Source organism: Chenopodium quinoa, unplaced genomic scaffold (assembly GCF_001683475.1).
Source record: "Chenopodium quinoa cultivar QQ74 unplaced genomic scaffold, ASM168347v1, whole genome shotgun sequence".
NCBI lineage: Eukaryota > Viridiplantae > Streptophyta > Magnoliopsida > Caryophyllales > Amaranthaceae > Chenopodium > Chenopodium quinoa.
This window is the reverse complement of record NW_018742815.1, coordinates 5,719,177-5,741,717: the sequence shown is the minus strand read 5'-3', so window position 1 is coordinate 5,741,717 and position 22,541 is coordinate 5,719,177. Positions and strand designations below refer to the sequence as shown.

The 22,541-nt window shown below is 36.6% G+C and overlaps 2 protein-coding genes across 2 annotated transcripts; both read left to right on the top strand.

Annotated features, from left to right (window-relative positions):
* The first annotated feature begins 20,534 nt into the window (after positions 1-20,534).
* Positions 20,535-21,461, top strand: LOC110725522. The gene is made up of 3 exons (XM_021904986.1): positions 20,535-21,017; positions 21,103-21,150; positions 21,264-21,461. Exons 1-3 carry the CDS (start codon positions 20,535-20,537, stop codon positions 21,459-21,461), a joined length of 729 nt encoding a protein of 242 aa, XP_021760678.1.
* Positions 21,462-21,607: 146 nt separating this feature from the next.
* LOC110725521 lies at positions 21,608-22,222 on the top strand. The gene has a single exon (XM_021904985.1). The coding sequence runs from the start codon at positions 21,608-21,610 to the stop codon at positions 22,220-22,222; it is 615 nt and encodes a 204-aa protein (XP_021760677.1).
* The last annotated feature ends 319 nt before the right edge of the window (positions 22,223-22,541 follow it).

Below are 22,541 nucleotides of genomic sequence, written 5' to 3'. Positions count from 1 at the left end.
GATACTTTATTTAAGCACCTATTCAACGACATATTTCATGATATCGTAATTTACTGTGGATTGATTACTTTTTACAAATTCATGATATAGCTTATACCTTGCCATGCAAATTATGAATTATTATTTACAAAAACTGAAAACTGACATTGGTAACAAATAGGATTGCACGCTCGACTTTTTCTACCTCTTGTTCTAACATGGCGCTTGTGGCCGTGTCTGTAACTGTAATGAATAGCATAAGAGGTAGTTTGGGTACTGGTGGTGTTAAAATTGGTAGACTTTTGAGATAATCTTTAATTTTCTCAAAGGCCTCTTGGCATTGATCGTCCCATTCATTTTTTTCCTCTTTTTTCAATTTTTTTAAATATTGGCTCACAAGTCATAGTCAATTTGTTGATAAATCGACTAATGTATTGCACTTTGCCAAGGAACCCCCTAATTTCTTTTTCTGTTTGAGGGGGAGGCATGTCAACAATTACCTTTATTTTAGAGGGATCGATCTCAATACCACGTGTGCTAACTACGTATCCGAGTAACTTGCCGGAAGTTACTTCGAAGGCGCATTTTTGCGGATTCAATCGCATGTTGTACTCTTTTATGCGAGTGAAAAATTTGCATAATGCTTTTATATGTCCCATTCTATCTTTGGACTTTACGATCATAATATCATCCACATACACTTCTATTTCTTTATGCATCATATCATGCAAGAGAGTCGTAGCCGTTCTTTGGTACAAAGCTCCTGCATTTTTTAAACCAAATGGCATGACTTTATAGCAATACGTACCCCAAGGGGTGATAAAGCCTGTCTTTTCTTCATCTTCTTTTGCCATTAAAATTTGGTTGTAACCTGCGTATCCATCCATAAAGGATAACATCGCATGTTCAGCCGTGTTATCTACCAATATATCAATATGTGGTAGAGGAAATTCGTCCTTAGGGCTAGCCTTATTAAGGTCCCTAAAGTGGACACACATGCGAACTCGTCCATCCATTTTAGGGACTGGGACGATGTTCGCTACCCATTCTGGATAATTACATACGCGAATGAAACCTGCGTCCAACTGTTTTTGTACTTCTTCTTTTATTTTTAACGCGACGTCAGGTTTCATTCGTCGAAGTTTTTGTTTTACTGGTTTAGACGTAGGGTTCAAGGGAATGGTATGTTCCGCAATTTCCTTATCTATTCCAGGCATGTCCTTGTATGACCAAGCGAACACGTCTTCGAATTCTTTGAGCGTCGATATGAGGGTCGATCGCTCTTCCGGATTTAGAGTTAAGCCAATTTTGACTTCTCTTTTGTTTTCCTTAGTTCCTATATTGATTGTTTCAGTTTCTTCAATGATAGGGTTCTTTTGTTCTCGTTCATTCATTAGTTTAACCAACTTATTAATATTATCATCTTCATTAGATTGATTTTTATAGCATTCGAAAGATTCAATAGAAGGCATATACTCGGAAATAGAGCTCGTATTATTAGAATCAAAAGAAAGTACATTAAGAGAAGAATCCTTTTTGGGATCTTCGTCCTTAGAACTAGAAAATAAAGACTCAGTAATGGCCACAAGGCCTAGATTTTCAGCTTCCCTAGAGTCTATAATAGATTCGTCGTCCGATTCTTCAAACATCTTCCCTTCGCCTGTGACGATTTCCAGCTTATCGCCTTTGTGAATTGTGATTGGTCCATTTGAAATATTTCCTCCATCCATGCTCAAAGGTTTCATTAGAAGGGTTGATCAATGAAGTTGGTTCAAAAGATTCATCTTGGATGGCTTTTGGTTGGCCATTGTAGCGACATGATTTTGCTTTAGTCCAAATAGCAAGTTAAATGCTTGCATATCATAGCACCCTGGAATTGGGCATTTTGATTTAACGATACTAAAATCGTCATCCAAGACGTAGCAATCATGAAATATTTCAAATCCAGGCTTCTTGATTCCTTCCAAAACTAGTGGTTCTGGAAAGTCATAGCATGGGTAGTCTTCTCCCTCCCTAATGAATTGTCCATTAAGGGTTTGTTGGTAGGATGTGAGTAAAGTGACTATCCCTTTCTTGTTGTTGTCTCTACGTGCTTTGTTTTTCGCATCGTGAGACTTTAATTCTTCTTTGGTTGGTTTATATCTCAATCCAAAGGAGAAGCTTTTCTTTGGGATAGGAAGTAAGAAAGATTTCTTCATTCCTATTCCTAAAGGCATCCCAGGAAAGTAACTACTCTTGAGTAAGATGTTGTTTACTATCCTGGTGGAATATGGATCAAGCTTGAAAGGTTCTTCCAAGTCTTCTTCCATTTCTATTGTGCATATTGGCTCCGCGGCAAATCCCCACATGTCCTCTTCATCATTATCGTGGTTTATTTCTAAGAGTGATTGATCATTTATTGCTATTTTAAGTGGAGAAGCATGTATAGTCATAGGAAGCCCTTGATAGTTCAACCTAATCATTTGATGAAGTGAGGATGGTATTGCAACAAGCTCATGTATCCAAGGATTTCCAAGTAGAAGGTTGAATGTAGATTTTATGTCCATAACATGGAATTCAACCATCTTTTGTATTGGGCCTGTGGTAATTGGTAGCTTAACAGTTCCACACATCGATCTTCTCGAATTTTCATAGGCCCTAATGCTTTGTGTTGTTGATTGAAAATCTTTTTCTGGATTAAGGATTAAGTATTTTTCAGTTCGCAATGGGCATACGTTTACAGCTGACCCATTGTCTACCAAAGTTAGAGGGATGTTGCATCCCTTGCACCCCACAGTTAAGTATAATGCATTGTTGTGGGTAATGTCTTTTGAAGGCAAATCATCATTAGTGAAAATGATTGATTTGTCGGATTTTTCGCTAGTAAGCAAGCTAACGAGATCTTGAGGGGTTGTGTCTGTGCTTACAGACAAAGCCTTTAGAGCATTCATAAGAGAATTCCAATGTTCTGTAGAAGTACTTAGGAGTTCCCAAATGCTAACATTCGCCTTGGATTGGCGAAGTTGTTTGACCAATGGATCTTCCACCTCAAGTGGAGGTGGTATTGTATTTTATACTTGACCTGGAGTTTGATTTTGTGTGATCGAAGATCCATTTGGTGGTGGTGCTTGGTAAACTCTCCCAGAACGAGTTAGATGATCTATCTCGTTTGGATTAGTTGTAGGACTCACAAACCAACTTTCTTCTAGAGGCTTTGAGTGTGCCTCCATTTCAAGATGTTCCATGAGTTGAGCTTGATGTCATTGTTCATCCAAGGAGAGATTTGATAAGTCTTGTGGCTTCCTCAAGAAATGATCCCAATCAAGCGCTCCATTTGTTTCATTTTGTAAACAAGATGGAGGTGGGACGGCGGCATACTTAGATACATATAAGTCTTGAAAGCCGTCGTCCCATAGTCCACATACATCATTAGTTGCCCTTATGAGTATTGTGGATAGAGGTTCTCCTATAGGTGTGATATAGTTCAAAGGATTGAACACATCGCTTCCCATATGGTCCTCATTGATGTGAAACACCCCTAAGGGGGATGCATTATTATTAGGTTTAGGCGTGGGAATTCTCCCATCGTTTATGCTTCAAGACAAAGCAACGTTCAGTATCATGTCCCTTACCTCTATGATAAGCGCAATAAGCATTACCATCCCAATTAGCAAACCTTCTTTCTGGTGGAGTGGGTGGTGTTGTTCCTGTTGGCGCAAGTAAACCTTTTTCATTTAATTTTTTTAGCAATTCTTTATAGCTCACGGGAAATGGAGTAGATTTTCTTTCTCTTGTCCATCTTTTCCTAGGATCATTATATTGATTTGTGTTATTGTATTGCGTGGTGGTCGCAAATACGTCAATAAAGGATGGTGTGCTATCATTCCCCTTCTTGTAGTTATTTTTAGGTTGATGATGATGATGGGGTTTATTTGCTTTTTCTTTAGCAAGATCATCTTCAATCCTAGTAGCCACGGAATAGACTTTTTGAAAAGTGTCTAAACCAAGGTAACGTAGATGTTTGTTGTACTTTTCATGACAGTTGTCAAAGAATTTTTGTACTAACTCGAGTTCGGGTGGCCTTTGGGCAGGGTGGGCCGCTTTTTCTCGCCATCTACCATAGAAAGCAAGGAAACCTTCATCGTCGCCTTGCTTAAGCATTTCGAGTTCACGTATAGTGGACTTGAACTCTACGTTACTCTCATATTGGGTAATGAAAGCCGAAACTACATCTTCCCATGTCGCCTTGAATTTTGGATCTAGCCCATAGTACCACTCTCTCGCGGTTGGGTCTAGAGACAAAGGGAAAGTCAAAGCGTGAAGCTTAGGATCAACTCCCTTTAGTGCCATGGTGCCAGTAAAACACATTAAATGATTTTGTGGATTATTGGTCACCTTAAATATTGGCAAGTCCGTAGCTACGATTTTTTCCGGTAAAGCAAGTCCTGCGGGAGGAGCAAACTTTTCTGCGTCAAAGTACTTGTTCCCCATTATAGAACGAAGAACTAGCTTCTCCAACGACTTTTCTTTGATGGATAATTGTTCCATCTTTTCTTGCAAGGCTAAGGCTTCAACATTTTTCTTATTAGCCTTTTCAATTTTCTTAATTCTTTTTTCCTCGGCTTCTTGAGCCTTTTCCTCTCTCAAACGAAGAATCTCCTCTTGAAGTTCTTGAATGAGTTGACATTGTTGTTGGACTAGGACTAGTTGTGAAGAAAAATAGTTTAAAAGGGATTGATCTTTGGGTGGTAAACGTAGAAGGCGAGTGCCTGGGAGTCTTCTTTCCCAAGATTGGAAACCGGCCCTAAAAGAAGTACGAAAGAATAAGTAAACCGATACGCTTGCTTAAAAAGGGAAAAAAGAAAAAAAAAAGAAAAAGAAAATGACGCAAGATATATTCGACCGGATAACATCACCCCACCCTTAACAATTCTTGGATAAAGATATTGTTTTGACGAGTCAATTTGTTTTTTAAAAAATCAAAATTGACTCGTACAGTGGGCGCGCGAAAGTGATTAAGTTGCGCGCGGCTGCCGCGCGCAACGAAATGACTTGCGCTGGGAAGGGCTGCGCAACTCAATGAGTTGCGCGCGCCACTTGCTCGTATGATTTTTTTTTTTTTAATTCGAGCTCTTTTTTTTTGTTTTCCCCTTTTTTCATCATTTTTTTATGTTACCCTTCGAATATGACTCTAAATCACGAAGAGACGACTTCATAATTGGGAACCTAGACCGAACTAAAAAGAAAAAATAAAGAAGACTATCCTAACACGTTGCATATAGTCACATAATCACATAAGCATGCCACAAGTCAAGATTCACGTATTGCCATTCTAAGGTCAACTAAGGCTTGGGTGTCCAAGGTACCATATATTAAGAAACGAAGCACAAATCAATCACTCAACGAGTTGACCTATGACATCGTCCTCCTAACATTTTGTTGGTGATATGGGTGGGATGATTGTTATTAATTTCGGGATAGAAGCCTAGTGTTGGCAACCCCTAGTCAATGAGCCAATCCCCAATGTTGAAGTGTGCTATACTTATGCATGATGCAATGTTGCTTGTTTGGTTTTTACTTTTGTGCAAAATGAAGATATTATGCGTTCAAGTCTCGCTCTCTAACTAGAGATTATCCAAGTTAATTCTCGTTACAACCCATAGGCAACCTGGTGTTGGCAACCTTGAATCATAACTACGAACTAATCATGTAACCTCTAAGTCCCCTTTGGAGTCGCCACTGTAAGGAGGGTGTTCCCATCGTAGGGAATCCTTTTCCTTAGATGCCCATGGCCCTTTAAAGCCTAGGACCTTACACTTGTTAGGGTGTATTAGGATTTAAATTCCTGACTGTTTGGGGGACCTTGAATTAGAAATGGTTCTATCATACACGCTTTTTTTGTAAGAAACAAGTTAGAGTCGCCAATGAGTTTTAGGAAAACCCATAAACCTCGTTCATGCCTTTCTCCCAAGTAGAGTTCAAGGGATATTTAGCATGAATCATAAGTTTACCCATGCCCAAATTGGTCTACATAAACCAGAAATGAGTTCGGGAGCGAGGGTACCAAGATAACGTTCCCTTTAGAGGGGGAATCGCGATCCTAGCCCTAGTGCGGCCTCTACTAGCTCTTCCTTTTGCACAATTTCATCACCAAACAATATATGCAACACGATACCTAAAACTATGTTAGTTGATTTTATTTACACACATCAATTCACGTAGGAATTACATCGTAATGTCGTTATTCTTTATTTAATCAAATTCGTGAATAGAACAAGAAAATAAACAATATTCGCCTTGGCTTAAGTGATCAACCAACAATTATTTTATTCAATTCTAATCTTTATTTAACGAAAGATACTATGTGGAATTGATTAATTAATTATTTTAAAGGTGATCAAACAACACTAATTGATTAATTAAGGTTCTTTTAAACAAGAAAATAAATGTGATTTAACTAAGTGCTCGGAATTTTACCACTTCTCTTTGCTAGATCTCAGTTTAGAACACTTATAGACTTCTTCTTGTTGGGGAACCTCCACCGTAGTAACAAAATATCAAAGGGGTGAGTGTTTAGGACAAGAGGGTTAGGAAGCACAAGTACACAAGTATTCTGCCAGAATTTTAGGTTATTTTCTGTGTCTTTAAGCCTCGGATTAGGGTCTTATTTATAGGGAATGATTAGGTTTAGGGTTACGAGCATTCTTCCGCAGCAGGTGTCGCGCGCAACTGGATGAGTTGCGCGCGGCTATCGCGCGCGGATGACGCGCGCAACTATTTGTCTTGCGCGCAACTCTATGGCAAGATTCGATTTTCTAAATTTTTGATATTCTGAATCTTTCGCAAGCGCATCTCCAGAAGTTGCGCGGAGTGCCGCGCGCAACTGAATAGGTTGCGCGCGACTTTGTGAGATGCGCACGACATTTTCTGCGGCAACTTTAATTTTTAACCTAGGCGCTCCTAAATCCGTCATTATTGGGTTTTAAGCACGGGCTTAAGCCTAATTATGATCGGGTTTAGTTAATTGGACCTTGTATTGGCCTTGTTCTTTTATTCGAGCTAGTCTTTTGTGTTTTGTGGCTTAACCAGTTATCCATAAGTATTCTTCACTTCAATCCAACACGAAGATGGCTTTATTTATCGTCATTGCACTTCCTGTCAGGACAGGAGGCCAAAAGTAGATGTCTACACTATGTATGCATATACATTTCCACATTTGTTAGTTTTCTCCTTGAAAACTTATTGCAATCGATGGGTATTTCACCCTTCATGCAAATTAATCAAGTTTCAAACATGATTTTCAAACATGGGGTCTATTTCGGATTTTCATGGCCTCTAACCATTATTCGGAATTTGGATTTGTCGTAGCTATTTTACAAGACATTATTGCTTTACTATCTAATAGTAAATAGTATGCTTGTAAGTTTTAGATATATTTCTAACTTAATAGAAATTTATAGGATTCAATCCAAGCCTTTGGTGAATTCTATACCTATACGGGGTAATCACATCAAACACTGAGTTTCAAGGCGCTTCTAAGGCCCTTTTATTATGTTGATCTTACTCCAACATTTCTGATGTTTTGTGAGTAATAAATTCTCTTTTAAGGCACTTGTAAAGTCCTTTTGAGTATTATTGATCAAGCATTCTCACAAAGTCCTTTTAAGGTCTTCCGAGATTCTCAGTTCTAGTTTGTTGCTAAGCTCGATGGTCATCGAGTTCATTTTCCTCCCACTTGTTGTTTTGGAAATGTGTTACTTTCCGGAAAGACACCGCTTAGAGCAACACACATTATCTTCTCAATTAGGTTGTGGAGGTAATGCCCGTAGTCTCATTTGGATGCTTACAAAGAGACATGTATATTGCCTTTGGGTAAAAGTTTGTTGTGAAACAAATAGTTAGCTCCCATTTGAGCTATCTTAGTCTTTATTGAGCCATTCAGCTCCCACTGAGCCACCTAGCTTTCACTAAGCCGGTGAACTCCCACTGAGCCACTTAGCTCCCACTAAGACTAAGAGCCTTAGACATATACTTGAAAATACTTTTAGAAGTTATTTCTATCCATAACTGAATATGGCGTCCTTTCTTAGCTTTGACATTTTGTTTAGTGTAACATTAGTCATTTGTGCAAATCTTTAAGAACTTTATAGGAAGGGTTGTGAACCATCATCGTTCGAGTCATTTTCAAATGACATCGAGGTCTCCATGAGGACATACTATGTTCTTTGTGGAGTTGTTTATGAAAATTTCCATTCATAACCCTGAGATGGTCACGCTTGGCTCAAGTAAACATCGCTTGATCTAATCTAGACGTTTTGATTTCTTGCCAAGTCGATTTTGTACTTCACTGGACTCTTGAGCTACTCAGGTCAAGTTTGTTCACATTTGATGAATATAGCCATATCCTTTCAAATTTTTTGTGAAACGTTGAAGTAATTGAATCCTCTTTAGCTTTCGGAGTTAATTGTCTACACTAAGAACAATAGCTCTCCGCTTTGTCGGTTTCAACAAGTAAGACTTGCTTGTCTTAAAACGATTTCAAATCGAGCAACTATCAAGAGCCTATCTAATAGAGCCTTGAGTACGTTCTTGTTGACGTGATATTGTTAAAGATGTTCGGAACGCAAATCAAGCCCATGACTTAAACTTAGTGAGTTTATCATGTCAGGGGAAAGTTTGTTTATAATCAAGCATTCTTGACTCAACGCTTGGATAACCATGCCATTCAAATAAATTTACAACTATTACCCTTTTACTTTGAATGTGAGTCTTTCCGTGTATGAACGGATCTTTTGCTGATTATGGAACATAACCATTATTCGTTCCAGCCTTTAGTTCAAAAGGTCTTTAAACAAATCATACGACCTTATAACTTATGTAGCTCTTCTTGCTTCATTCTAAGCTTGTAAGTCGACAACTTAGCTTAACTTCAATAGTTTGAGGTCATTATCAAGAGGAACACTCAAGAAGTATCCGATACTTGTGAAGATAACTAATTGCTAAGTTAACTATAATAACATGAACTCATGAGTTGAAATGGAATCTAATTCCTTTTTCTTCGTTCCTTGCTTCCTATATTTCTTATCATACGATATCTCATGACCTTACTTTAAGAACCATTTCTTTTAGTACCTTGACTTTCATACTTTGTTAGGCATAATCAAGCACCTAGTGTGCCGAAAAACAAAGTTTCATCTTTTCCTTTAATTCATGCTTGAATTACTACATTAATGAGTCCTACTCATTTATGTATGAAGCGAAAAGATACGTTGGTTGTCAAATATTTGACAATATTGAGTTTGCAACTCAATACTTCATGTTTTATCAAAACTACCTAGCATTTCGAATACATGATGTCCAACCGTCCTTTCGGACTTTGTTGTAAAAGTCATTTATGAGAATTGTATTTTAGAAATGCTTTTCCTTTATTTGAGAACTATCCTCAAAGATTTCCTTTACCAATCATGGAAACAATATTATTTGATTTAGAGTACTATATATATAAGTGCAAAGTATGACCATTTATTAAGAACATAATAAGTTTGAAATTTAAAAGCATTCATGCAAACTTCAATCTTATTAAACGTCTTATTTACGCATAAAAATTGTCCCTATTTGGTGAAAATAAGGCGATTCCAAGATCTAAAGAAACAATGAGTGGTTAAGCATGCTTTGGCTTGTCTTATCACTCAATCTTCTAAGGTAAGCAAATCCTTGATAATGGCTCCAAGCCATTCTTGGTTAGATAATCGTCGCATCCAATGCATCTTGACGATGTATCTCTTTTGCCACGACATGTGAGGACTCTTCACTCATACCGATGAGTTCAACCAAAACCAACATGCACACCCGGTGTGCCTTACCTCCTTGAATAAGCGATGGCACCTCGCTTTGGCGTAGCCCACCATCACCCTCTTTCGGATAGTAAGTGTTGTTTTGGAAAGACAAGTTTTACTCAATATTATTAGGGACCTAGGATATCTATGTTGGTTGATTTAAGTGAACTTAACTAATCATCATAACATTTTGAAAACCTACACATGCATCTAATCATATCATTTATATATAAGCACAAGCATAAATATTAAACATAAGTATAAGATGCATATTGGCAACTAGTATGACCTCTTGAATTCTTCAACTCTTCAAAAGGTCTTCACTTGCAATTTTAAGGCATTGTCTTCCGAGAAACTCCGTCTTCAAGACTTTAACTAAAATTGCAACTACTAGCATCTACGACTAGGATTAATCTAAATATTAAGGTACAAAAATACTCAACGGTCCGTAGACCGTATTTAGATTTACAAAAATACATCACGACACGTAGTCCGTATTTTCTATCCTAATCGGGTCCCACTAGTTGCCATTTCATAAAACCTGTGCGAGAATATACATTCCATTCATCCATTCACTATATGTGAATGGCCCATGCATTTTACAACGATAAACAAGTAACAACGCATAAAACAAACACGCGCACTAGTAACTAATCTAGGTGGTTAATCCGATTAACACGCCTAATTAAAACTAGTCAAAGTTGTTTAACCGAGTATGTAATTGATGTAATTAATAATTGAAGCTCCCACTAAATTCCGCATCCATCTTAATTAATCCAATTAATTACGCCAGTAGAACCCAAACTTGTCAAAATAAATTTTGCCAATGCCACTCAAAACCTAGGCCTAGCCTCCAAAATTTTTAATTAAGATAAACAAAATTAATTAAAATAAATAAAACGGCCAAAATTTGCAAAATAGCATTGCCTTAAAACCGGGGTATATGTGCTCACACGCACAATCCCTTTGGAGCACCCTTACCGCACACACGCACACCCTAGCCGCTCCAAGCAAACGCACTCAAATATGCTCGCACACCCCACGCACTCATTGCCGCACCACAACAGCCATATGCTGCACTATGCACGCACGCACGCACAGCCGCACCAAGCTGCTGCCTGGTGGTGCTGCTGCGTTGCTGTTGTGGCTGGGTGTGCTTGCCACGCACATGGCCGCACGCAAGATGGGGCAGCCTCCTTGACAGCCACATGTGGGCGGCTATGCAGCCCGGCTAGCCAAGTGAGGTTTTTACCTCGTTTTGCATGCCATAGCCTCGGGATTTCAATCCCAATTTGGCGTGACAAAATTATTAATTCTAAATTGATTTTAGAACTAATTCAATGAGCAAAATTGAAAAAAATAAACAAGTATAACTTAAATAAAATTTATCAAGGTGCATCCAACCAAAATAATTCCCAAGAACCATTCTTTAATTAAATTGGTTTAGCTTAGTGCAACAACATAAGTAAGGCAATTTCTCACTTTTAATTTAATCAATTTAAATTAAACTTGAGATTCGGACAAAATAAGAAGGAGTTGGAAAAATATGAACTTTAATGTTCAAATGAAAAATCCAACAACTAACATTTGTGAATCCTTGAAAATTATATCTTCCAACATGAAGATAACCAAATTTCTATCACAAAAATTGAAACTTTATGTTTTCAATCAATCCAAAATGATTAAAACAACAAAGTTTAACACAAAATTCATGGAATTTAGTGACTTTTAAAGTTTCAATCACTTAACATAATTAAAGATTGAATCTTTAACACTTTGGAAGCCTCAAAAACAAAATTTTCACACTACAAAGCAATTAGTTTGCAATTAGGTGAAAATAAATCAATCTTTTAAGCACTAAATACTACCAAGTAAATATGCTTTAAAGAGATTAACATTGCAGAAAAATAATGCAAATAAATCAAGTACATAATCACCAAGTTATGCCATCAATTTCAAGGTAAGAAAAGACTTAAAATTTTTCGTCAAAAATGAAAAATCCCTCGAAATAGGCATTTTTGGTCGGAATTTGGCTAAAATCACATCCTCATAGGGCTGAAACCATTTCCAGAACACCTTTTCCACCCAAAATTCACTATTATTGGGCGAAAATCTGGGTTCTGGGCCAAAATTCGCATTAGAAACGGGATTAAAATTAATAAAACTGAGCCACTAATCTAATTAGCAACTTAAACTAGAAAATAACCATAAATAACCATGAAAAACATGATAATAAAAATAAACGAGCGGGGCTCCGATACCGCTGGTGGGGTTTGGTGAGTCCGACTCACCGCGTAAACAACCCCGACCCAAGGAACCACTCGCAATTAATAAAACCATAAAGCATAACATATAAACACGAGAAGGGTAAAACCGAAATATACCTTTGAAGCGTGCTTCGCCCTCACAAACGGGCTCGTACTTGAAAGCTTTAGCTCTGAAAATACCGAGCCTCCAACGGAAATCCACCCGCAAGGACGAACTCCGACTTTTAGGTCCATTACCTCGGAGTTAGCGAGGTCCGACCAAAACCTGAGTATTATATGAGTTTAAGAGTTTTTGCTAATGCAATGCTCTATTGAACTCCTACTCAAGCAAGGAATTCTCATGCCATGCATTGGCTATTTATAAGGAAGGATAGCTTGTGAATTCCACTCATCTTTCAATGTGGGACTTTTCACAAAAGTATCCCACATGGAAAGGTTGATGAATTCAACCCTTAGTTAAACAAACCAAGGAACAAGTAACAAGTGTCACATGGTTAGGAGTGGACCACTTTCTCACTTGGTCCCCAAGGCATTTCACATGCATTGTGAACTAATCATATGTCACCCAACCTTGAGCCCCAAGTTGGGTTCGGTTGGCCCATTTTATTTTGGCCCGTGACCATGACCCATCACCAAGGTCCACGACCCTTGCCACATGTGTCGCCACCGTGGCGCACTGCCACGTGGCGCGCTGCCACCGTGGCGCGCTGCCACGTGGCACGCTGCCAACGTGGCATGCTGCCACTTGGTGGCAACCAACGTGGCGGCTGCCAACGTGGCTGCCACGTGCGCTCCCATGTGTGCTGCCACATGGCGCGCTCCTATTGGGCGCGCTTTCCTAGCCTTTCGCGTGGCTAGGATTTTACTTGTTACTCGAAGCATTTTCCCGTCTCGCCAAATCCTAAATTTTGGCTCGACATTTGAGATTCTCCGACACTCAGTTTCGACGCTCCAAGCTCGAATTTCCGACGTCTAAATATTTAATACTCGGGCGACGAATTAATTTCTTCCGAATTAATTCGTCGAGTCGGTTCGTTAATTTGCTTGGGTGTGACCCGAAGGGTTCAGTCAATGTTAAGATGTAATATTAGTTATGCATTAATATTACTGATCGGAAGCGGCCTCCACCCAGGCATTCCGATCACTTGACCTTACTGAATATATTAACTTTCTAATAATTATGAACCCGCTATCAGAATAATACACTTGTCCGAAGGACACCATTCCTTTCATAATTTAATCAAGTTAAATACAATGATTAAGTTACACACACCTGCAATCATAATATGCTTGAATTTCATCAACCTTGTCACAAGACTCTTCTTCAGACCTAGAAACAACAGCGGTGATACGATCATTTCCTTTATTTATGTATTTAAATAAATACTTGATCGACCTATGTTGATTAAACCATTCAATATTGATATGTGCACCATATTTTAGGATAAGTGTTGGATTGTATGGAACAACAAATCTATTGTCTAACTTTACACCATTCTTCTCAATAAATTTCCTATAATCCCGTCTTCTATAAACATGATATCCTTCTTCATCAACACTCGTCTCTTCAACAAATCTCTTAGGGAAATGTTTTGAACACCTTCCTTCTTTCATGCATGGAGATTGTTTATTTAAAGCACCACAAGGACCGTGCATCATGGAATCTCCAACAAGCTTATACAACTTAGGTTCCTTTATTGGATCAGGGTTTTCAGCACATATAACTTTATTTATGTCATGAGCATTAGCAATCTTGTCCTCGGATTTTAAGAATAAAAGGATGTGAGCATGAGGCAATCCATGTTTTTGGAACTCCACCGTCTATATCACTGAGTCAATTTATTTGGTTATGTAGTTGCTAAAAATTAAATAAAGTGTTAAAATTATATAAATCAATGAAGTAAAGATAAGAAAAAACTTACAAGCATTTATTGTGAAGGGAAATATCTTTTGATTCTTAAGATCACTTATTAAGCGATCAAGTTTCATTTTAAAAACTCTACAAAGAATGTCTGGCCTATCCTCTGGTCTAAGTCCTCTATTTTAAACGGATCTAGTGATTTTTGGCCACTTTGGATTGCATGTAAATGTGATAAATAAATCTGGGTATCCATACTACCTGCATATAGCCATGACATCTTGAAAATTTTGCATCATATATCTAGCACCACTAGTAAATGATGAAGGTAAGACAATTCGTAATCCCATAGTTGATGGATCAATGTCTCCTCTCAAAACTGCATCAGCAAGATTTTGTACAATTCTGACCTCAATTGCTTTTGATGTGTTCGAATGTAGTTAAGTCTATTAGCCTCAATCATAGTGTAGACATCAACCAAAAATTGCTGAACTAATTTTCTTGACATCAATAGTGTTGCAGCTTCATTAAGTCTTTCTTGTATCCAGAATGCAAAAAATATACTCAATCTCATCCTTTTTCTGGAAGAATTACTTCCATCATCATCCCTTAATAGAATATCAACCCTATAACCATCCTCACCATATGGAAATAACAATGGGTATTGCATTGCAAGGTAAGAAGGTTGAAACTCATTTATACATTGAAGTAAACCTGATTGTTTTTCAACAACAATATCCCTGTCTGTAGAGTTTCTGATATCTCCGACAATAAGTGCTGCAACTTCAGATGCACTTGGCGGGTTGTAGTTCCTCCCATCAACCCCTCTCCTTCCGATGAGTTTTAATTTGACATTTTGAGAATCATCATATTTAAAACAATCCCTTGCCATTCTAAAATCCTTAGCAATTGGGTTGTGTTTATCAAGCATCGTTTTAAGATCGCTAAGAATATCATCATTAAAATCATCCGAATTTCTTAATTGACCATGCAAAAAGAGGAAAATAATAATGTTAGGAATTTAATAGTTCAATTCACATCAAATTGAACCTAATATATAAATGACATAAATAAGTAAAGAAATAACAAACCTCATAACACGCTTTCGGTTTGAAACCTCATTATTTGTGTCATAAATGTAGAGTTGGCAGAATTTTGGAGATGAGCCTGAATTTGGTAGCAAACTTCCTATCCTATGATAATTCTGACCATGTAATCGAAAGGTGTAAGGTCCATGACCTTGATTGATAGCTGAATCGATTTTTCCTCCCATTGACGTGAATGCATGCATATTATTATAAGATCTTATGTTCTCAAAAAAATTCCTACTACTAGGGCGCTTTTTCTTTAAAAATCCACTAAGTAGTGGTGGTGGTTCTTTTAGTAGAGGTAATTTCACTTTTCCTTGCATATAACACTTTGAGTATTTTTGGATTTTTTGAGTTCCGATGCTTCCCTAATCTTTCCTCGTACCAAAATATTGCACCAAAAAATTGGCAAGTGTATGTCGGGTATCCAATGTCCCAATATTCTGAGCAAAAATAAAACAACGCAACATTTTAGTGATGAATTTATTTTCTTAATAAGTTCCACAAATTACATATAGTTGACGAATAATATAATTTTTTTTTTTTTTTTTTGCAGAATCATTGGTGTTTAGCATTATAATTTTTTAAACTGAAATTCTTATAAAAGATAAAATTATAGCAACACCAATAAATCTACATAAGAGAAATCAACCTAAACTCTATTATTTTCATGAATTATAGTAATTTACCTTGATTTTCTTGAGTATCATTGTGAATATGTATAGTATCTGGTGTCGAATCAGAGTGAATATCACGTGTTATTAGAATAAGTTCTATAAAATTATTAAGCATAAAACTATAAAATTATAGCATCACCAATAAATCTACATAAGAGAAATCAACCAAAACTCTATTATTTTTATGATTATAGTAACATACCTTGATTTTCTTGAGTATCATTGTGAATAGGTATAGTATCCGGTGTCGAATCAGAGTGAATGTCACGTGTTATTAATAATTTCTATGAAATTATAAAGCATAAAACTCACACATCTTAATCGTTCATAATTATCAACTTACCAAAATGTAAATTTGTGTGCAAGTGTGGTATGTTGTTGTTGCCCTTTTTGGATACTTGTTCATAAGTATTGATTTCTTTTCTCGACGTTGGATTGGCAGACCTTGTATTGGTTTGAGCATTGCCACATAATTGGATGTTTTCTTTCCTCCGTGTTGGTTATGAACATGCTTTGCTTTTAGCAATAAGAAACTAGTTTGTTGGCCCGGGCGATGCCTGGGTCATTGTTTGTATATAAAAATATTATAATAAAATAAAGTAAAATATACTTGTGGTTTATAAAAAGAATATCATTTGTTAATATTTATATATATAATTGAACATCAAAATTCATTATTTAAAATGCAAAAACCTAAATGTTATATCGTATCAATTTGTTTTACTTGTTAAAGGAATTTTTTTTTTCAGCTATATATCATAAAAATTTTCCTTCAAGTAACATATTTTGTGGTTAAAAGAAAGAACTTTAATTTAAAATTTGGGTTACATATTTTAATTACTTAACTATAATCTATATGAATTAAGGTTGAGTAACTGAAAGAAGTAACTTTATAATCATATTGTTGTTAAAATATACATATGTTAATTGTCAATTAAAATAATTGAATTTATGAACATGAATAACTATTTTTAATAAAACTTTATTATCATAAGATTTGTTGTTTGAGTGATGGTTAAAGTTTAATTTTGATGAACATGAGGTCATGGGAAGTAACTTTATAATCATATTGTTGTTAAAATATACATATGTTAATTGTCAATTTAAATAATTGAATTTATGAACATGAATAACTATTTTTAATAAAACTTTATTATCATAAGATTTGTTGTTTGAGTGATGGTTAAAGTTTAATTTTGATGAACATGAGGTCATGGGAAGTAACTTTATAATCATATTGTTGTTAAAATATACATATGTTAATTGTCAATTTAAATAATTGAATTTATGAACATGAATAACTCTTTTTAATATAACTTTGTTTATCAAAAAAAAAAAAAAACAACTTTATTATCATAAGATTTATTGTTGGAGTGATGGTTAAAGTTTAATTTTGATGAACATGAGGTCATGGGCTCAAATACTAATGCTAACAAATTATATTTTTTTGTATGGAAATATTGGTGATTGATAATAGTAGGTGACATGGCAACACGTGGCGAAATTGACAACAAATGGCAAGATATTAATGCTTGCCATTGAGTTTTAATATACTAGAGTGTACCCGTGCAAAATGCACGGGATATATATTATATTAGAGAAATATTAAATATATAATATAAGAAAAAATATATTTAAAATACGGGAAGTTGATTTTGATGTTAACTTAGACCTTATTCTTTTGAGTTGTTATTGTCTGTTGTGTACTTGTGGTTTGATTTGATCTGCTGAAACATTCTTAGCTATGCGACTGAGTATTAGTAATATGCGAACACTCGTTCTGGCTTGCTGACAATTCTCTTCTCCGTTGAAATCTGATGTTCTCTGCTCTACTTAAAAGAACATGGTCTTACTCTTACCGGTGGCCACGCAATGTGGCCAGCTATTATGGGATTTACTTTGTTAAAGTTATAGAGGTTACTCGCTTAGTATTATAGAGGTTACTCGGTTAGTGTCATTAGGGTTATTCCATCAATGCTCTAGGAGTTACTTTGATATTTTGCAAGCAGTTATTCGGCGAGGCCAGTCACGCAAAAAGCATGTTGTACATTTTTGTGTGTTAATAATTAGAGAATGATGTTGTTTAGAGGGTTGTTCCTAAAAAGTGTATATAATTAGGGTTGGGGATTTTGAGTGTTATGGTTAATTGTTGATAAAGGAATTATATACCCGTGCTAATGCATGACATATATAATACTACGTTAAAATAAAGAAAAAAACACACACACACAAAGTGAAATCTTAGTAGAAGTCCCTTGAAGAAAAAAAAAAAAAAAAGTGGTATGTGTAGTTATTGTTTTTTTTTATAAAAAAAGTTTTAAAATTAATAAATAAAGTATGGGATAAGGATGGGTAGTTATTTGGAAAAAAAAATAAACCTAAATGCATGAGAGTTTAGCAATTAAAATAAATAAATAAATAAAAAAAATAAAAAAAAATTAAAAAAATAAAAAACCTAAATGCATGAGAGTTTAGCATTGGGGTTTTGGAGGATTCTCGTTAACTGACTCTGTAATTATATATTAGATATATTGACATTGATTGATTGATTGATAGCTTATTTACCCCCATAAAAATTTTAACAAAAATCAAAACTAAATGAATTATTTTAGCATAAAACTAATTAAATATTCAAAGTTTAGCATAAAATTATTCTACCAAAAGTAATCATATGCAATTATTTATTAAACCAATACAAAATCTGTCAGATTTCCTATTTTGTTACATAAAAAAACGGATTTTTCACCAAATACCACTGAGTTTAAACTTAATTCACCGTATACCACCAAAAACTTTGTAATACACCTTGTACCACTTAGTAACTGTACATTAACACGAAATGCCTTTTTCCTTAACTGCCGTTAGTATGCCGTTTGAGGGAATTTACCAATTTGTCCTTATACATCAAATTGGCGCCATCAATAGGGTTGACTCCCCCAAACATCACACTTGTAATTCGAAAAAATTGACCCCCCATTTTCCCTTTCCATTGAAGCTTCTCTCTGTTCTTCACCATTGAAGTTGATCCTCAAAAATCAATCCAAAAGCTGTAAACTTTCTTCGATCTAAAGTAGACTTTGCTAGTAGGAAGATAATTAGGGCTTTTCGATTGAACACGGAACCTGATTGGTGCGGTTTGAGAGAGGAAGTTGTTCGTGAATGAATTTCGCTCGAAATTCTCACCTGGGCTGGGTTAAGCTTTCTAAAGGTAATATTCTTCTCATTGATTTGATTTTCGAGCTCTGATTTTGTTGTTTTTTGCGAAATTGAGTTAGGGTTAGGGTTTATTCGAAAATGATTATGTTAGTTTGGATGTTATGCTGTTAACTCCGAATGATTAGTTTGGAAGTTGTTAACTGGTGATTAGATTAAGTTTGATGTTAACTGGTGATGTGATGTTAATTGTTGTTGCTTATTATTCATTGTTAGGATGAGTGCATTGTGGCTATTAGTTCGTTCGCCAGGTGGTAGTTTTGATGTTAGGGTGGATGAAACTGATAAGACCAACTTGATGGAGTTGTTTGAGTATATGTTTGAGGATTCAGTAAAGCAGAATGTTTTCCTCCCTAAGTACTTCAATTTGTTTGTGAGTAAACCTAGAACTAATCGTAAGCTAGAGTTAGTTGATGATGGGGCAATGTTGAAAATGTGGGAGTGGAATGAAGGGAAGGATGAAATTGAAGTGTTCATAGAAGAGACAGAAAACCCATCTGTTGTCTTCCAGTCTACAGAAGCTAGTTAGGCAAGAACTTTGAAGATGAGGGCTGACAAAATTAGGCAGAAGGAGGAAGAGAGAAGGAGAAATGCAGAGGCTGAAGAAGTTGAGGAGGAGCTTAATGCTCAAGAACCATTTACTGTTGCTGTAGAGGTCCCTGTTGTGAATGCAGAAGAAGATAAGACTGAATATGTTAAGGTATTCAACACTGCAGCAGCTGATGAGTCATTTCCAGGAGATTATCAACCTCAACCTTCACAAAATGAACCTTCTCCACCAGCAACACCAACACACCATGCTTCCCCAAATAACCCACACATGCATGAATCACCACCCCAAGCCAAGCAGCCTACACCACCCCCCCCCCCCCCCACCACCACCACCCCAACCTAGTGCTGCTTCTAGTTCTGTTGCCAAGCCTAAAGTGCAATCTAGAGTAAAACCAAAAGAGTGGAGGGTGCCAAGAAGCACAGCAAAAAAGTATGGTGTTGAGGTTGTGAAGAATAAAAGAGGAGGGAGGGAAGTGAATACAAGGAGCAAAAAACCTGTGCAAGTTGAGGATAGTGATGGTGAATCTGATCCATGGCCTTCTGAGGATAGTGAAGATGATGACTATGAATTTTAAGAAGTTGAGGATTATTTTGATATGGAATTGAACCTTGATGATGAGTATATTGTGGAAGAAGAAGACCTAGATGATAATATACAAGAGAAGACTTTTGAAGACTACCTGGATGGGACTCATGTTTTAGACAAGCTGTACAAAAATGGCAAGGTCTGGTCTAACTTACCATTTGGGTCAATTCAACTTGAACCTTGGTTAATATTTGAAGCCAAGGAACAATTTCATGATGTCTTCAGAGATTTTTACATACAAGAAGGCTTTGCTGTGACAGTAGACTATGCTGACAATCATAGATATACTGCAAGGTGTCTGATCAATGATTGCAGTTGGAGGATTCATGCAGCAGTCCTTGTTGATAAAGTCAGCTGGGCAATAAAGATATTGGAAGGGGAACATAAAACTTGTGGGAGGCTGGAAGAGAATCCTATGGTGTCTTCAGCATGACTTTGTAGACATTTGAGGCCAGATTTGGAAGCAAACCCATATATCCCTGTTGATGCACTGCAAAGGATGTGCCTGGAGAGGTTTATGATCCAAGTAAATTCCAGGCTGTTTTACAAAGTGAAGTGTTTGGCCAGGGAACAAATTCATGGTGGTTTTGCCCAGTCCTATGCTCTGTTACCAAAATATGCTGAGATGATAAAGGCCACCAATCCTGGCTCATATGCCCTCATTACTTGGACTGACAGTGGGGGCAATGGTGAAAAGTTCAAGGCATGTTTCATCACTTTTGCAGCTCAAGTGAAAGGGTTTTTGGGTGGCTGCAGACCCATTATAGGGATTGATGGTGCCCATCTCAGTGGCTATTACAAAGGAGTCATGCTCACTGCAGTGTCCATTGATGGCAATAATGAGATTTTTGTGATAGCTTATGGTCTGGTTGATACAGAGAGTATAGACATCTGGACTTACTTTTTCAGAAACTTAAGGATCTTATTTGCACAATATGGATCTGAAAGGGATGACTGGACTTTTATAAGTGACAGGATGAAGGTATGTTTCTTGCTTTTTAAAATAATTAAACTTTATCTTTCTTTTGTTAATTTTCAGTGACTAACATTGTGTTTGTATGTTGAAGGGTGTTGAATCAGCCCTTTTTGAGGTATTCCCAAGAGCAACTAGGAGGGTATGTTGTCAGCATGTGTACTCAACTGCAAAAAAGCTGGGTGGAGTGGGATAGAGTTTCATAAACTCTTTTGGATTGCAGCCAATGAATACAATGCATATGTGTATGACAAGGCAATGTCAAAGATCAAGAAATATGATGCAACATCATTTGATTACCTTACAGCTACTGAAGAGCAATGGAGTAGGTACATGTTTGACAGAACAGTTTGTTGTGATCATAACACAACAAACTTTGTCGAGTCATTCAACTCATGTACAAAGGACAACAGAGATTTTCCTGTCCTGACTTTAATGGAAGGTAACATCTGACCCCTTACTTTCTTTGTGATTAAACAATAAGCACCATGTTCTGATGGTTTGTGATTTCTTTGTGTTGGTTTTTTTTTTTTTTTTTTTTTTTTTTTTTTTTTTTTTTTGGACTTAAACCAGCTGTAAGGAATTGGTGCATGAAAAGGATGGGTTCTAGGTATGACAAAGCAATTGATATGGATCCTAATGAGCTAACAGAGTTTGCTAAGGGAGTTTTGGAGACAAGAAGTGAGGAGTCCAGATTGTGTCATGTGACAGCAGCTGATGGTGGAGAGTTTGAGGTTAGGGATGGGCATGTGAAGTTCCCTTTGACACTTCAGACAATGACCTGTGGTTGTGGGAAGTGGCAAGGGTCAGGAATACCATGCAGACATGGTCTAAGGGTCATATACAGCCAAAGACTTCAAGCTATAGATTATGTGTCACCATACTTCAAGGGAGCTGCTTACAAGCTGACTTATGGAGACCACATCCATCCCATGTCAGATCCAAGTCAGTGGCCAGCATTTGATGTTCCTGAAATAGCACCACCAACTGTCAAAAGAGCTGCAGGAAGACCAGCTAAGCAGAGAAGGAGAGCCTCTCATGAAGCAAGAAAAGGAAAGAGGCACAAGAACAACAAGTGCAGTCTTTGCAAGGAGTTGGGACACAATGCAAAAACCTGTAAGGCAAGAAAGGAAGCATCAAAACAAGCAGAAAATGCAACATCCAGTTCACAGCAACGCAAAGGAAGAGGGAGGAAGAAAAAGGCTGACAGTTAGAATCCTTGAAGCTGCCATAAATTATGTATAATTTTTTGGGGGAAAACATTTAAAACTGGTGTCAGGTTTTTTTGGACAAAATGTTAAGCACTTTGTTGTTTTGCAACAAACTTGTTTATTACATTTCAAGAAAATGTACTACAACCATTGCAAAATCATGCAGCCCTAAAATTTTTGAAGACAAACAGCTAACAATTAAACTTGCATATTACTTTTAGCAATGAAAGTTTGTTTACATTTTTACTCTAGCTTTTAGAAATTGTGACTTGATTAGTATCTCCCTCAAACACTACATTTATATAAACAAAGTAGCCGTTAC